Below are 17,414 nucleotides of genomic sequence, written 5' to 3'. Positions count from 1 at the left end.
TTGATGTAAGTGGAGGATTAAGTAAAGCAGAAGCAATCATTTTTTTTATGGGACAGATGGAAAGAAATTGAGAATAATTGTTATGGGAGGTGCAAGTAGTGGCAAGTTGAAAATGACATGTATTTAATGGCCGTATGAAAACTAGGCCTTGTCCATGATTTGTGCTATCATTCATTTCCAGGAAGTAGCTTCCTAATAGCTCTTGTAGTATCATGTGCTGTTCTATCAATGGCATTCACGAAATCTTATTGGATTCTTTTGGAAGTTAAAATACCATGCTAGCATCATTCAACATTGCTTAGATCCAGATAACAATTTTATTTTAAATATTTGAAGCCAGCCAAATCTTCCATTCATGTCTGCTGACCCTTTGTAGGTGCAACAGTAGGTTAACTAGCTTGCTTAAAGGGGTGTTTACAGACACAGCTCATTACTTGGTACAGCTGATAACGTGCAATGGGAAGTTCTGCAACTTACTCTGAAAGTTCCTAAAATACAGGATAAACTGAAATTATTGTTAGGGCAAAATTATACGTGTTTTAAAGGACATTAAATGCTGTTACTAATGTTTTGGTTTTAAGGAAAGCCTGTCTTCCAAAAATTGTGCATAAAGTTGACGCACAGCTCCATTACGAGGAGCCCTTCAGGAAGAATCAGGACTGGGGTGCTACCGTGTTTCCTGGCTGCCCTTTGCTGCATTCCACCTGGCACAGAGGGTAAAGGAGTCCAAACCCTGGCTCTCAGGTCTTAGGGTCATCCCGCTCCCTCACAGATGAGCAGTAGCAGTGCAAAACATCTGTATCCTTGTGCTTGGGAAAGGCAGTGGAGTAAAATCTGAAGGGACGGTGCTGCCTTCTTTCTTGGGTCTTTATCCCACAGCTAGTAGGGGAAGCCCTGACCAGTGAAGTGGAGGCGGCATTTGCTCCCAAGAGAAGTTTCTGGTTCATTGGCTTAAAAGATTCTTCCTTGACTCATCCTAATTTTTCTCCTTAATTCTACCCCGTTACTCACACCAGTCAAGAGCTATGATGATTACATCTGTAGGAGATTCTCAAATTGTTATTGTTATTCCTGCCTGTCCTCTGTTTGCCGAAGTCTATCTGTAAGTCAAAGCATTGTACACGGTGGTGTCTAGAGGGAAGCAAGTGTGGTGCTGTGGTATTATGTAGGTCTGTCGCTAATAATTTGAATGCTGACCCTTTCAACTTTTTGCTGTTTTTCATAACAGTATTGTCAAGCCCACCTTCAGTCTTTGTTGTTCTTTCGGTGCTCTCCTCAATTCGTCACCACCTTTTGAATAATAAGGCCTTGAATTATGGATACGTGATTGTACCAGGCTCTTTATAGTCCTCTCCTTACCACTTATGATATGTTTGATTTTTAGTGTGTGAAGTTAGCTTTGTTAACACGGTTTTCTAGGTAGGGTCCCTATATAGACAGGGACTATGATTTCCCTGCTCTGAGATCATGTTCCTTGCCTTTTTGACCTGGGGTTGCCCTAGCTGTTTTGGCTTTTTATTGAATCCCAAATTCATTTTTTGTTTGCTGGTGTTTTCTTTTAACTTTACTGGGGTTTTTCCCCAATGTTTCTAACTTGCTTTTAGAATTTTTTTGAAAATTTGTTCAGCTTTTACACACTTTCTGTCTACTTCTTCATTTTTCATTTTACCTACTTTTGCACTAGTACTGTATTACTTTTCCTGTTGATACACTTGCATAGAACCTTTCTTAAGCTCTTTAAAAATATTAGGAAAGTCTTAACATTTTTGTTTTGGCTTTGCTTTGTTTTGTTGACCATCTCCTAAATTTCCCACGTGAGCTGCATTGATTCTTTGGATTTTAGGTGCAGCCTGCTGAAAGCCCTGGTTCTCCAAAGAATGCCTTGTGCTGTTATATTTTATCTTATTTTCTGAATTAAAGCTTGTACAGAGCGAAATCTTTAATGTGATCTTTTGTCTTGTACCTTCCAGTCTCTGTGATGCTTCCAACTACTTCTTGCTGTTATAATGTCAAAATAAAATCTTGCTGCTTAGTGAAAGAGAATGAATTTCACACTTAAAAGAAATTAAGATGATCAGCTGATTGCTCCCCCATATCACATCACTGGAGGTAAACTCCAATTGTTTCTATACTGTATGCATATAATGTCTTTGTAGTATCTGGTTGAATGATTTGGACTGGCTTATTGCTTTAAGAGCAGGGATGCCCCTGGCAGTTTACTGTGAAAATGGGAGCAGAATTAGTTCAGGAGCATTGCATTCCTTGCATTGAGCTCTTCTCTTCTGTCTCTAAAGAGAAGAAGGAACTTCTTTATAGAGATTTTCCTATTCTTTGATCCTTGGCTGGAGCATCTCTGCACTCCGGTGTGAGGACTGTTTTAAATGGCTGGGATAGTGGAATGTCTATACAATGAGCGTACAAGGGTCCCTGTCTGCTATGTAGGATGTTTTCTTCAATGCATGTTAGACAGAGCCCAGCCAGGTTTACTGGGCTCAGGAATTGGACCCTTGTCTAGTGTAGGGAAAAGCAGGAAAATGTTACTGTCTCTGGGGACTGGTAGGGCTTTGAATATGGAAGCGTTATGATCCACAGGTAAACTTCCTGCATTTTCCTCTCTCTGTAATTTCACTGATGTTTGTGGCTACATTGGAGACTATGAAATGATGGCTATTAGACTGAAAGCTTCCGTCTTCTAAGTTTTTAGAAAAAGATGATAGAAAAATTAGGTTAATAATTACTCACATACAAGGAACATTAATGGAGTTTCTGAAAGATCCCAGAATGTGTTTAGAGATAGCTCCACAATACAATTCTATGAAAGATAAGCCTTTTGTAACAAAACCTTCAAAAAACAAGTCTATACATTTCCCATAGTATTTAAACTGGCAAAGGCAATAGAAACTGTGGGGTCAGGATGCCCCATTTGTTGCTGCCTGAGAAGCAGATCTCATGATTGTTTTGTATTCTCTGTGTGTTTTCTCCTGATCTAATATCTAATTGATATCTAATTCATATCTCCAGAATTTCAGAGTGTTGTAGTAAATATGCAGCTTAACGTGTGGCGATCGCATGTTTTATTTAGGACAGCATAAAACTTATTCTGTTCTTGTTGACAACTGTTATAAAGATGTATATTTTTGATTTGCCCAAAGTCTGAATATTTATAGGTGATTAAAATAAAGAGGTTGTTTAGCAGGTGCTGACTGCAATTTTGTAGTTGCAGTATCACAATCACTTCATGAGGTTTCTCTGTTGAGGAAATCACCTTTGTTTAATGCTAAAGGATGTAGGTAATCTGTCTCTAATGCCAAATTATTTCAGGGTGTGCACTTAACTTTTTCCCCTACATTTACGTAGGTCGGAAAACTGAATGTTCCAAACAACTTGTGGAACAGTTTCCATATCAACTTTTATATGCTAAAAATGTAATTAAGATTGTTCAACCCAAAACATAAAAAAGGACTCAAATTTAATTTAAATGGCATTTTTGAAGGAAATAGTCTCTTATTTAACTGGTTCTATTAGCACGGTGAATTTGAGTTTACCCTGGTAAAGTCAGTAGCAAGCCACTATCACCTATTTAAATGTAAGTAGCTGGATCCATGAGGAAATACTGAATTCGAAGAGGTGTCTATTCACAAACAGTACTTTTATGCCTTTTGAGTGAATTCATGGTAATCAGTTTGTTAACATAAACAATGCAATCCCATTAACTGCTAAGGTAAATAGCATTAGATGTAAACATCTTTTTTATATTGCTACATGACTTGATTTGTTCTGCTTATGGAAAAGCTTCAAAACTTTTTAGCATTTCCTCTTTTGTGTAAGTGGCTTATGACTCTACTGATATCACATCTTCTCCCTGCTGCGTCAGCTTTGTATCCTTATCCCTTGCGCACTGGCCTGTGTTCTTCCCTTTTCTATTTATCACTGATACCTCTGGGGCGGTGACATTCTTACTCTCTTTTCTGGCCTTATTTTAAAAGCTAGAGGAGGGGGTTCTAAAGAGGGAATATGCCTACTATTACTCCTGATGATTCCTTACAGTTCTTTCTTTTCCCTGCAAGATGGCTGGTGTGTTTTGATAAAAATTAGTATTGTTGTCTTGGTGCTGGTCAAACATGCCCAAGAGAGATGATTCAAGCGCGTGGTTGTAGAGCAGGAAACGGTGGAAGGGATTTGGTAAGCATCTGATGATGCTATTACTGCTGACCAGCTTCTTGAAAGTCATCAGTTAAAATGTTTGCTTTGATTTTTAAAGTTATTAAACTTGGAAACAAACCAAACAATGGGAATAGGTTTACAGGTATTTTTTGTTGCATCTAGTCTTCTCTTCCCCAATGCTTATTTTTATTTAAAAAATGAAAGTAGCTTTTTTTATCTTCTGGCTGTAAGAAAGAAAGGGTCTCCTACAACGACTATTTTTCTCATACTTGGGAAACCATATAACCAGTCTAGCTGTTACCTTTTCTGTCATCATCTGTTCCCCCTCCCTCCACCCCCCGCCCTTAATCCAGTGGATTGATACAGCATACAGAAGTGTACCCTTCGTCTACTTGATTGAAGGGCATACATTGAATCGCACATGATATCAAAATAGATTTGGCTTTAAAAAGAATCAGGTTTGATTCCATGACATGCTTATTGTCCTGAAGCATCTGGGGCAATTTGGGGAAGATATGCAACAGCAGATATTTTGCATGTAAAGCTTTTAGTTTTAAGTGGTGAATAACCTTGGGCTGGGGATATCTGAAGGACTACCAGTGACCTATATCCTGTTGTGACAGCTGAGAGCAGCAGGTTGGAACTGCTGGATGAAATCCATACCCAGTTGCCCACTGTACTTTTTTCTTGTCACTACACAATGTCAAATCAAAGACACTTTTTTCTTTTCTTTTTTTTTTTTTAAACTGTTGCTTATTCTAGCTGTTCACTAATTTCAAGAGAAGATAGCCTTGCTGCCATGGTAGTACAATGGGACAAGTCATTGCAATCAGTGGTAGACTCTATCCAGTGTGGGCATCCACCCTACATAACTAGGCCGAGGTAGAGTACAACTTCCAAATATAATAAAGCGATGCTTTTCTTTCTCATTAGCCATTTTGGAGCCTGCTGATTTTGTTGGATCTCTGTATCAAGTTGTAAGTGGTGTGTGAAATAAAACACTTCTCAGTTGATGGATATGGTCCTCATGATTTCAAATGCTCTTCAAATTGATGTGGTATGCTTTGTTTAGACCAGACGTGGAAGTCTACCTAATGCATAATCCTCAGTTTAGAAAGGAGACCAGTAGTAACTAATACTTTTTTTTTAACGTTGGGGATATGTACGCATATGTTGGTCTGCCTGTCGTCTTATTTAAAAAAAAAAAGTTTTCTTTTAAAAATAATCTTCCTAATTTATATTCTCTGATATTTTTCCAAATAGATACCTGGGTAGTGGTACTGGGATTTTGGTACTGGGAGTTCCTTGATAGCCAGTATTAATTCTCACCCCTCTCTCCCAATTAAGAAAACAAAAATTAGAGGCTTGAGAGTTATGTATGACTTGTCAGCAGCACATTGGCAGTCAAGGCAGGAATTCATTAATTCTTGACTCTAAGCTTCAGATCCAGCTTCTGGTGATATCGTCTCTCTATTTTTTTTTTAAAAAAATCTGTTCTTAGCTTCTGTATCCTTATTGCATAACTTTCACTAAATGAATATATGTATTAAATGAATGCTTAAAAAATATCTGTTCGAAAATATGTTCTTTGTCTAAAATGGTAGTATGAGTTTTAGTCTGTCATATTTCGTAGTGGCACTTTGGTATGATAATGTCATTCTACTCTTAGAGAATTTATACTGTCAAGTGGGATAGGGCTTGGGATCCCTGCATGCCTCTGAAGGGAAAGAATGGAAACTCTGCAGCTGAAAGTCATTTAGGAATCAGGCTTCCATAGTGATTTCAGTACATAGGCATGAATCATGACTCAAAAGCTACTAAAACAGCAGTGTCTACCTTATCACGATTTATTTTACCAATGTATTTTTAACTCCCAGCATAATGCTCTTAATGACCCAGATTCTGTCATTGGTCTCCATGCTACACCCCTTTTCAAGACAGAAAACGAGAATATCCCCAACACGTTATCCCATCGGCCAAGGAAAGTTGGAGTGCACTGCAACTCTGAAAGTGCCCTGTATGCACGATAGCAGCAATACTGTTTGAACCACCTGCACCGTTTTCCAGCTATCTAGGAGCAATACCTGTAGCCGGCTGGAGCGTATTTAGCTAGGAAGAGCCAGGGAGTTTATCTTGGTAGAGCAACTGGAAAAGGAAAGCAAGGCACGTTCTTTCTTCTTCTCTTCTGCATTGGTCCTATAACAATAGACACCCATATTCCCCAAACCGGCAGTGCTTTTTGTATCTGGAGCTGTTGCCAGCAAATGTCAGTGATTTTAATAGCTGATTTATTTTCTTTCCATGTTTTTAACTTCTTTTTTCTTTCTTTTTTTTTAACTTCAGTGGGCTCAGGCAGGTTACAAATACGAGATGTCATCTTAGTAATGACTCCACAAAGAAAACTGTAGTAGTAAAGCAAAGCATTTGCCACAGTGGAGCGTTTTTGCTGGGTACAGCCTCTCTACTAGGTTTTACAGAGAGGTTCACTTCCCTGGTGAATGCTCAAAGAAAGCCCTTGCTGATTAGAGGTGATGAAGGCCATTGCTTCTCTCTTGTTTGTTTTTTTGATTCTGTTGTTATTAAGCTGAGGAGCTGATGCCTGTTGTGTGCTCCTCTCCTTGGTCTGTAGGCTGGCACGCTCCCATTTCTAAAGTGAGATATACCAAAGCAGCTAATGGTAATTTGCATCCATATGTGCTACTTCAAAAAAAAGAGCGGTAATTTGAATATGTGCATGTTTGCTTTATTCTAGTGGTTATGGGCTATTTGCTCTTCTTGTGATTAAGGACTGTCCATTCTATGAATGTGCTTAATACTTTGAAAACTTGAAAGAAATGATGGCACCCCACACAATGTCAAAATGGGCATTTGAAGTAAAAGCCCAGCAATTCAGATCTTCTGGTCTTGTTCATAGCAGGTAAAAGGCTGCCTTGATGACACTTAGAGCAAATGAATTTCTCTCCTGCAGTCATGCACTGAATAAATTGCTTGATCTGGTTTGGTACAAAAGGACATGATCTATAAATAGTTAACAGAGCTTTTTTCAGGGCAAGTGATCTATAGATTGGAACTCTCTCTTGGGGTCTTTTAAAAAAGTAAGTGCTGATATGAACAAAAGGAAAGTTTGTTTTTTTAAAAAAAAAAGAGGCCTTTTTAATGAGATTGAAACTCATGTACTTTAACTTCCTTTTGAAAGCATCTGGCCAACCACTTCAAAAGTCCAAAAAGCTAACCTTACAGTCACTTGAAGAAAAGAAGAAAAAAGGTCAGTCTGTTAATCTGATGTGAATATATTGTCAATAACTACAAGCTGAAAATGCAAGCTAAAACAACTGGTTAATTTGAATCAAATAAATTGCTGTCATATAAGCATCAGTGAATTCAGTTTTTATTCAAAAGCCACTGTTTCGGCCTTAAAGGAACTTCTCTTTATGACGTTTTTATAAGTTTGTTGATACACTGCACTGTTGGCCACAGCGTCTCTCTGTCCTATTTGTTCTTTCATGGACTTTTTTGGCAGCTAATCTTACAGGTTTTTAGACCATTGCTAACTGTGATAAGCAAAACTTTTAAGACATTTTAGTGTGCTGAAGGAAGCATCCATCTACCAAGTTTCTTCGTGTGACATTCTCAGAAGAAAGCACAAAAATAGTTATCTATGGAAACAAAAGGGAGAAGCCTCCATTTTTATGGCATTTTCAGCTTTGATTCTTGGTTCATTGAGATGAGGCCAGTCATCTTGAAAGTGGTGTCAATGTCGATTTCCCTGAAAAAGCCTGTATGACCTGTGCATGTAAAATTGGGGTTTTAGTGGCAGTGTTGCATGCAGGCTAGGGTGGTGATGGTGGCAAAGGGACTGGCGCATGTTGCTGGTGTGGATGTGAATCCTGTCAGTGTCTTCAGGTACGTGCTAGTGTGTGTATGCACCACAGCTAGCACAAGGACCAGCACCAGCAAGTATGTTGCGTGCAAATATGACTGGGCAGAGCTTAAGAAGCAGAGATATGACCGTGAGTGCTTGGAGGCCAGAAGGATCCTTCACCAGAGTGAGGAGACCACCATCTATGTTTATAGATTTGCCATGGGTTTTGGGAGAGCAAATAGTTCTGTGCCTACAGAGAAGCTGAAAGCCAAACACCCAGACTATGAAATCACTTGGGCAGGTGAAGGCTACTGACTTGATCAATTAAAAAAAATTAAAATAGCATGGTGGGAGCATGTTACAGACCACCTGATCTGTGTTAGGAAGTAGACTAAGACTTCTTTAAACAACTGGAGGAAATATCTGTCACAGGACGTGGTCCTCATAGGGGACCCTGACATCTTCTGGAAGGACAACATGGTGGGATGCAAGCAGGAAGATTTCTGAAGGGTGTTTGGGATAACTGGTTGATACTGGTACTGGATGGTACCAGTTGTGTTGACACAGCTGGATCTGCTATTCACTATCAAGGAAGAACTGGTTGAAGACATAATGATCAATGACAGCCTTGGCTGTGGCAACCATGAAATAAATGGTTGGTGTTCAGGATCCTGAAGGGAGTGAGGAACAAGATTAGCAGGGTACAGACCCTGGACTTCAGGCTAGTGGACTTCAGCTTATTCTTTATTTATTTAGCAGGTAGGGAGAGTTCTGTGAGAGATGGCTCTGAAGAGCAAAAGAGCTCAGAAAAGCTGGCAGGTCTTTAAGGACAGCATCCTCTAAGTGTAAGAATATTCAGGAAAACAGCTTCTTTAAGAACAGATATAATGGTAGAGCTCCAGTGCAAAAAGGCAGCATTTGAGAGGTGGAAGCAGGGACAGGATACAAAGGAAGAATTTAGAAAAATTGTCCGGGCATGAAGGGATGGTGTTAGGAAAGCCAAAGCTTGCCTTGACAGTTGCAAGGAATGTAAGGAGCAACGAGAAGAGCTTCGATCACTGCATTAGTAATAAAAAGCTGAAAAGGGGAAATGCTGCATCAACAAAGGGATCACAAGTGATTCGGTAACAGCAGACACAGATAAGCCCAAGACACCTAATGACTTCTTTGCTTCAGTCTTCAGCAAAGTCTCCCAGGCCTCTGTTGTTAGTGAAAGAGTTCAGGGAGGAGGCAGATGCAGATCAAGTCAGTGATTGGGAGAGTTCAAGGCATGGAAATCCATGGGACCAGACAGACTGCATCCAAGAGTGCTAAGAGAGCTGACTGATATGGTAGCAAGACTGCAGTCTATACCTTTGAAAGGTCATGAAGGTTGAAGAAGGTCCCTCATTACTGGAGAAAAGCAAATGTTGCCCCAGTCTTCAGAAAAGGCCAAAAGCAAACCCCATGGAACTACAGCCTGGTCAGCCTCACTCCAATTCCTGGGAAGCTCATAAAGTGAGTCTTCTTGGAGCAAAGTTCTGGGCACATAAAGAAGGTGATAGGGAATAGTCAGCATGAATTTACTGAGGGCTGATCAACCTGACAGCCTTCTATGATAAATTGACAGGATTTGTGGACTAGGGGAGAGCAGTGAATGTCATTTACCTTGACTTTAACAAGTCTTTTGACACCATCTCGCATAACCAGATGGATAAAAAGCCAGTTGAGTGGTCAGGCTCAGTGGGTCATGGTTAATGGGTTGTACTCTACTCGGAGGTCATCAAGGGTCTGCAAGGATCTGTATTGTGACCAGTCCTGTTCAACAACCTTATCAGTGACCTGGAGGAGGTAATGGGAGTGCACAGTCATAAAATTTACAGAAGATGCAGAATTGGGGAAGCTGCTCAATACAGTCAGGAGCAATGCTGCCACCCAGTGGGACCTAGACAGGCGGGAGGAATGAGCTAATGGGAACTTTGTATAACTAAACAAAGTCAATGTCTTTCTTGCGGACGTAGTATCTAGATGTGGTCTGAGTTTTGGGTAGAGGGGGCTAATCACTACCCTCTGTCAGCAGACTATACTTTTGTTAACAGAGCACAAGATACTGTTAGCTGCCCTTGCTGCCAGGGCATGCTGCTGACTCATTCATGTCCAGCTGACATGTCTGCCCCCATCTCCAAGTCCTTCTCCACAGAGCTGCTCCCCAGCCAGTCAGGTCCCAGCCTTGTATCATTGCAATGGGCTCTTCCTTCCCGCATGCTGGACTTAACAATTTGTCTTGAATTTCACAAAGTTTCCATTAGCCCCTTCCTCTTGCCTGTCTAGGCCCCCCCTGGATGGCAGCCTTGCCCTAGAGTGTGTTAACTGTTTGCTCCAGTTTTGTGCCATCTGTAAACTTGACGAGTACACTGTCACCTCTTCCAGGACACGACCCTGAAAAACATCAAACATTTTATGGGTAATAACCCTGGGGCACTGGCAAATATAGTCTAAAGAACAGGAGAAAAAGCATATACAAGAAGAAGGAGCTTAACTAATAAGAACTACCCCCATGGGAAATCTTTATGTGTTTCTTTGCATTTATGAATGACAACATGTGAAGTACTATTTGGTTGATACTATTTCCTAATGTGGCAGATATGACTCCCTTTTTATTCAAGGTACTTAAAGACAATGTGGGGGAGTTGGAGAAAATTGTATAGGAAGACCCAGTAATTGCCAAGACAACTCTGCAAATGACTACAAGCCCTTACAAGCCTCCAGGTGGCTGGTAATCTTCATGATAAGGAAGTGTGTTGTGGTTATTAGCTTTGGGAATATACAGAGAGATGCAAGCTAAGTGTTTGTGCTCTCCTTCTGACTGGGAAAGAGGGGTTTTTTACATTGAGGACTAGCAAAATATTTTACAAAATGCCTGGGGTTTCATGCATCATGCTTCTAAAGGAAGCCTTAGACTCATCAGCTCCATAAAGACTTTGTCCTCATTTCTAGGGATACATGGGACTGCAAAAGGTAAGGGACGATAGCTTTGGCACACGACAGTTTTCTCTTGCCTTTTCCATTCCATGTGCTTCTCCATTAGCTGGCCAGTAGATTAGATGAGAATTTCAGGAATTTTGTGAAATCTGCTTGGGAATCAAAAGGCGCTTTGTCCAACTCAATTTGGCTTAGTCTGAGATCACTGCAGACTGACTGTTGCTGAATACTGCTGCCTACAGCTGGACCCTCTATTGCCACACTGTGCTATGAGTCCTCTGCCCGCCCCCTCTTCTGCACAAGAAGCAATAGCGTTACCTGACTCAAAAATGAAAAGAATCTCCTTGCTATTTTGGCATGGGTTGGTTGTGTTTAGCAGTAATGGAGGTGAAGAGGCTTCTGCCCGAGACAGTTACTTTTCCCAGAGAAGAGGACGTCTTTACTTTTGTGTAGGCTTGAGGAAAGTCCTCCAACATGTATGCTACCTCACGTTTACAACAGCGATGCTTGCTACCATTGTTCCTTCTTTGCAGGATGATTTTAAAGTTTCAGTTTGTAGAGTCCTTGCTGCCTACTGGATGTGCCTTAGATTTACAGCTAAATTAATGCCAGTTGAAGGGGTTGGAGTCTATGAGACTGAGTATTCATAAATCTCCTGTGAATAGTAACGTTTGTTTTCCTGAAAGGTAACATCTTCATGGGCAGCTGTCTTGAGCAGAGAAAGATTTCAGCAAGGCAGGTCTGCAGAGGATGACTTTTCATTTGGTTGATTGGATCGACTAGGGAAAGCCATTACTTCTGCTATAGCAAGAGGTAGAATTAAGGGGTGTAAGGAATCAGGGTAGGGGTGGCATAACCCAGTAATTAGGGCCAGGACTCTCTAGGCCAGGAGTTAAACCAAAAGCATCAAGTTAAAGTCGAGTTAAACACCATGCTGGGAGGCAAAATTGGAACCATGGGATTAAGTCAGCAGACTTAAGTTAGTCAGACTCAAGGCTGGCATGAGGAACTTGAGGCATAATGTTTTGAAGCATCAGGCAGGAAACAACTGCTTGAGCTGCCCTCCGGTCTCCTGGAAAACCACCTTCATTTCCAGGAGAAAAGAAGTGACATGTGCCAGATGTATGCGAGACTCTGCATTAGTAAATTAACAGGGCTATAACACTCAGGCTTGTGCTGCCTCCTTTAATTGCCTGACATGCATATAGAATGCCAAATGATGTTCTCTAAAGGAAACTGAATGCAGATTATGCTTTGCAGCTCTTTGCACTATTGGTTAGCTGGTACCTATCATGCTGAACATCAGGAGCTCAGTCCACAAGAGGTGAAGGGGCTGCTACTTGTGTAGTTCAGGTGCATGCCAGCGAAAGTCTGCAAAGTTGTGACAGTAGAGTAAGCTGTTGACCTTTTTCTAGCATCGTGTCTTGGACTTGTCATTCTTCTTTCTGAGACCTCATTTACAATAGCTTTTGAATTGGAAATAATTGTAAAGGAGGGCCATGGCTGCTTTTATCTTTTATGCCCTTACACAGGGACAAAGAATCCTATTTAAAAAAAAAAATCCACCACCACCATGCCACATTGATGTAGCGTAGCAATGGTTCAGACAACCATAGTTACTGTAGAGTAATTCTTCCACACAACATGATGTGCATATGCACGCATACACACACGTGTGCACACTTGGAACTGAGTAGTTGAGGATAAAGCTAGACTATATAGCTGTGGTGTAAAGCGCAATGTGGCCCACTGCATGAGTGATTTGACTGGGATCTCCTCCCTACAGTTCCAGTGTTAGTATCCATTGAGTGATGGTTCGTTCCTGGCTGTCTTATGAGCACAGAAACAAAATAAAACAGGAAATAGTCAATTAGTCAGCCCCGTGTCCCCCTTCACCCCCTCAAGACTAAAGCAAAAAGGCCCTGGTTTTATTGCACTGTTAGGTTCTATTATCATATCCATTGCTGGAGGAGGAATGAAGGTAAATGCAAACTTCTGACAAGTTCTTTGAACATCTTATCTATTCTCCTGCCTCCACCGACTAACCTTGCTTGGCTGTTGGCTGCTGAGCTGCAGAAGGAAGATTTGCTCTATTAGGTAAAGCATTGGTTTGATTTCAACCCCCATCTGTTTGTGGGTTTTCTTGTTTGTTCCCCCCCCCCCCCCCCCGCCCCGCTTTCCCCTCATTTGTAGTGAAAGTAACATGCTCACTACATGGTAAATCTCTTACCCTCAGTCCTTGTTCATTTTCTCTGATGGCTTGACCTCCTGGCTTTGTCATCCTACCTACTGGAGCAGAGATAGCCAACTTCCTTGTGATCCTCTTGGCTTCACATCATCCTCCCCAGTTACACATACTGTGGTGAGCCCCAGGTGAAAGCCTGTAGCTCTGTTCTGTGAGAAGACTGCTGCAGTTTACTGGGGTATGCATTAGTTCAAATAACGCTTCCCCCACCCCTTTATTCTTTCTTGAATGGGGAAAACATAGTAGAGGCAATATATTGTCTGCTGGTTTTTCTATGGCACATAAGCAGCCATAGTGTTCCTAGAGTGCCACGGTTTGTTTAGACCTGCCATCTGACTGCTTGCATCTCTTCTTTCAGGATGGATTCCACCAGAAATTTTTTGATACTAATGTAATCTGGAATCAATGATGTCTAGACTTGTGTAGACCCTTGTGAGGGATTTTAAACGGATCATTTACCGCTGTGACACACTTGGCTTACTTTTCTTTTGTTCGTCTGTACAGTGACAAAAGAGCTAATGATTAAATCGAGTTTGTTGTGGAGGTATCAACTTGCATCTTGCCACTGGAACACCCTTCACTAGGACTATAGATATCGGCTATAGATTTTCTTCAAGGCTGCGTGTAAATTCCACAGTGCAACAAGTGTGGTATACAGTTGATGTTTTTTTGGTGGCCAGTAGCCTGGTATGCTTTCATACCATCTCCCCTCCTTCCCTGGTGGAACATGGTAAATGATGTTTTCAGGCCCAGGCTCCAGTGCAGACAGTCTTTCTTTGGTTATAGCGGTAGTGACAGACAGCTTTTTAAATAATTCCCTTACCAAAGTTCAATTGCTAATCAAAGAGGGTTGAGAAGAGCACCGGATTTGCTTTTCTCCATTTGGAAAGTCTTTTCCAGATGTTTCTGCTGTTCTCGATAAAGACAGTATTTGCTGAGAGCGGGCTAGGTTCACTGGCGTGTTCCAGCTGCTTTGCAGTGCTCTGCCAATGCAAACCAGCTGCAGGTCTGGCTTAACTCAAGCCAGGTTTATGGCTGGTTTGCATCACTGGAGCAGTGTAAAGTACCTGAAGCGTGCCAGCTAATCTGGCCTATTGGTGAACCATTATAAATGACTTGTTTTTCTTCGTGTTTTTTACATGTAACTTTATTTATAGTTAAAGCCTATAGAAATTGAGTAGGTTGTATCACTAAAAGACAGATTTTGTGTTCTAAACTAAAGTCTATAAAATTAGAGGTTTTTTAAGCCAGAGTTTTTCTTCCTAACTGAAATAAAATTATCAAATTACACATTGCTCCTCTGCATTTGTCTGTTACGGGTTTCTTTTAAGTTACATTAAGATTACAGTTGCCTGTTCTTGTTATAAGATGAAATAATGATTAGTCTGAGATCTAAAAGAGCAGGCTTTATAAGTTTTATTTTGAAAAATGTGGGCTCAGCTTTTATTCTAAATGCAGTCATTTTCTTCTAGTTTACTGAGAATGTATGCAATATTTGTGTCGTTATCAATATTGTCTGCAATTTACTGATTGAAAATATTTTGGAGATTTTGAGAGGGGAAGGAAATCAGCCAACCATGATTTTTCTTCTGTTTATAGTAAAAATGTATAACTGAAATCATATACCTACCTTGATTAGCATGATGAGTGTCCAAAACATGCCACAAACCTTAATCAGTAATTATATTACTCCTTGCATAGTAATTTTTCTTTTTCATAATCTAGCTCTTCTTCTGAGGCTCTAACAGGGTTGAACGCTTGATACATGTGTTTAAACAGGCAGTATTATACAATAGAAGAATAACAGAAGTGTCATTACAGCTACTCTATGTGTACTTACACTTTTTTCACAACTCAGGACTTTTGCTCTTCACATAGAAATATTCTTGTATAAAAATCATGGGATGATTTTTTTTTTTAAATTTCTTTCTGGATAGCCATATTGGCATTCAAGTCAGAAATTGTATTCCTCTGATCAGCTGTATATTGGAAGAAAACATGACAGAATTTGCAAAGTTTTTCTGGACTTTGAGGCAAAACGATGAAGAATTAATTACTGCCTCATATTAATTAAGATAACAATGCAAAACCCTTCATTAGAAGCATAGGAAAAGTTCTTCCTTGGTCCTTGGAGAGAATATTATATGCAAGCCCTGTTGTGTGGGTTGCAAGGTGTCACTGGAATTTATATGCATTACTTGTCTAATTGCAGTAAATGTAGCATGTCCAGATAGGTTTAAAAGTTGGATGGCTGTTTGTTACTTGCTGGAAATCACTTGAAACCTTGCTACTCAGAGGCAGCTGTTCACAGGTCCTTCACCTCTCCCCAGAGATAGCTGGAAGACTCTGTTGTTGGACCCTGTCTTTTATGGCAGAAGCAGTAAACATGACAGGTTGTTTGGGAGCCATCTGTTTTAAAATGGTTGCTGCTTTGTATGCAGTAATGAACTTGAGATCAGTTTTCTGTCTGTCTTCATAGTAACAGCCTTGTTTGGTGTCACAACAGGTGGAAGTTGATGGGATGAAACTAAACGTGACCAGCGAGTGGAACCTGGCTTCACCCTTATTGTCTGTCACCATTGATGGCACTCAGAGGACTATACAGGTAAACTCGCCAACGCTTTGTTTGTAGAGCTCAGATAACCAGAAGCCTTTGGGTATACAAATAATACTGATACGTGGGGTCTAAACTTGCTGCATCATAAAAATTATGTTACGTTGTGCAAATAACACAATCTTTCTGCTTTGAATACATCCAGAGCTTCAGTGGAGTGAACTTATCTCAGACTTACTCATCTAGAGTTTTGAACATCATTCATTTAAAGAGAAGTTGTTGCTTATTTTAGCCAGAAATCTACCCTGGTTTCTATGATCTCTTTACTTACTGGCTGTGAGGAGATACAGTTTCTTAATCACTTAAGAAATAAAGAACAGATTGCTGTTTACAAAAAAGTGGGGTCCTGCAGTAAAATTAATCTCTTCCTCATGTTTGGATTGAGTGGTTTTTCCACCTTTGGGCCTTTGCAGATTGAAAGTCGCAGGACAGTGCATCTCCCATGTGATATGTTTTTATATATGCTCTTATGAAATATGATAAGTTCCATGACTTGAAAAGAATAATGTAGAAAACATCCCAAACCTATGTGTTTCTAAGAAAAGAGGTCTAAAAAAGATTAATGCACATTTTCTTCTGACCAATAATGTGTTTGAAAGCAACTCCAAACAAAAAGGTGTGCCTTTAACTGCCATGCAAATTTTCTGAAGGCAATGCCAGTCAGGATTTATATATTTCTTGAGAAATCATTCATTTATAAATATCTATTGAGCCTGGAAGTAGTGAAAGGAAAAAAACAAAAAAAAAGAACTTTTTGAGTTTGTAAAAGTATTTTTGTATGTAACATTATTATCTGTTTATTTTGTATATGTTTATCAGTGGTACAGTGGTCAGATTTCTGACAATTTACAGTGAAGTATGTGAATTTATTTTTTCATTTTCACCCCTGGTAAATTACCCAAATGGAAATGTTGTTCTTGCTGTGACTGAATTTAAAAGACTGCAACTTGAAGATAAGAAATATTATATCTTTCAAGGATAGTATTGACTGAGAGTAAAATTTTCATAACGTGCCCAAGTAAATTCTGGACTTATGTTTTGTAGATTTCTTGGAAGGTTAATGCCAGCTTCAGGGCTTGCATATATCTAAAATAATTTTGTATTCTAAAGTGTAGTTTTATATTTTAATATTGGTCCCTTTCACTGCTATTTTATAAAGGAAATTCCTGATTTTCAGTAGGAAACAATACCGATGTATGAACATACAAAATTTGTCTAGGAGAAAAGCATTATATTTAGAGCAGTATTCAGAAGGCCTCATTGCAAAGTATATAATAAATATATGGCTGGATACAGGTCTCCATATACTAATAGTAGTAAGACCAGTTAACTAAAAGTGTAATATCTGAACTGGCACATAAAATGAATTTCAAAATTAATGATCGTGAGATCTGAACATGCTTTATTCTAGGAGCTGAGCCAGCAATAATGTTACCTGCACGCCCTGAGTATGCCCAAATTGTATGAAATACTGCAGGGCTAGCCACAGCAATAGGCAATGAGCTGGCTGCATGGTATCTGTTCAACAGAATGTGGAATAAGCACATAATGTTGTTTTCTTTCTCAGA

At 39.9% G+C, this 17,414-nt stretch overlaps 1 protein-coding gene across 4 annotated transcripts in view; it reads left to right on the top strand.

The window, feature by feature from the left end:
- PCCA (propionyl-CoA carboxylase subunit alpha) overlaps positions 1 to 17,414 on the top strand; it is a 303,202-nt gene that overhangs the window by 212,627 nt on the left and 73,161 nt on the right. For all 4 annotated transcript variants that reach the window (XR_012997326.1, XM_076361576.1, XM_076361600.1 and 1 more), the window contains one exon: positions 15,739 to 15,837. Coding sequence is in view for 3 of the 4 variants with exons in the window: in XM_076361576.1 (XP_076217691.1) it covers positions 15,739 to 15,837 (99 nt within the window). In the remaining variant the exon portion in view is untranslated. The remainder of the gene's footprint in view (positions 1 to 15,738; positions 15,838 to 17,414) is intronic.

Source organism: Aptenodytes patagonicus, chromosome 1, assembly GCF_965638725.1.
Source record: "Aptenodytes patagonicus chromosome 1, bAptPat1.pri.cur, whole genome shotgun sequence".
Classification (NCBI taxonomy): domain Eukaryota; kingdom Metazoa; phylum Chordata; class Aves; order Sphenisciformes; family Spheniscidae; genus Aptenodytes; species Aptenodytes patagonicus.
The sequence above is the reverse complement of the archived record's forward strand: the minus strand, read 5'-3'. Positions and strand labels throughout refer to the sequence as shown.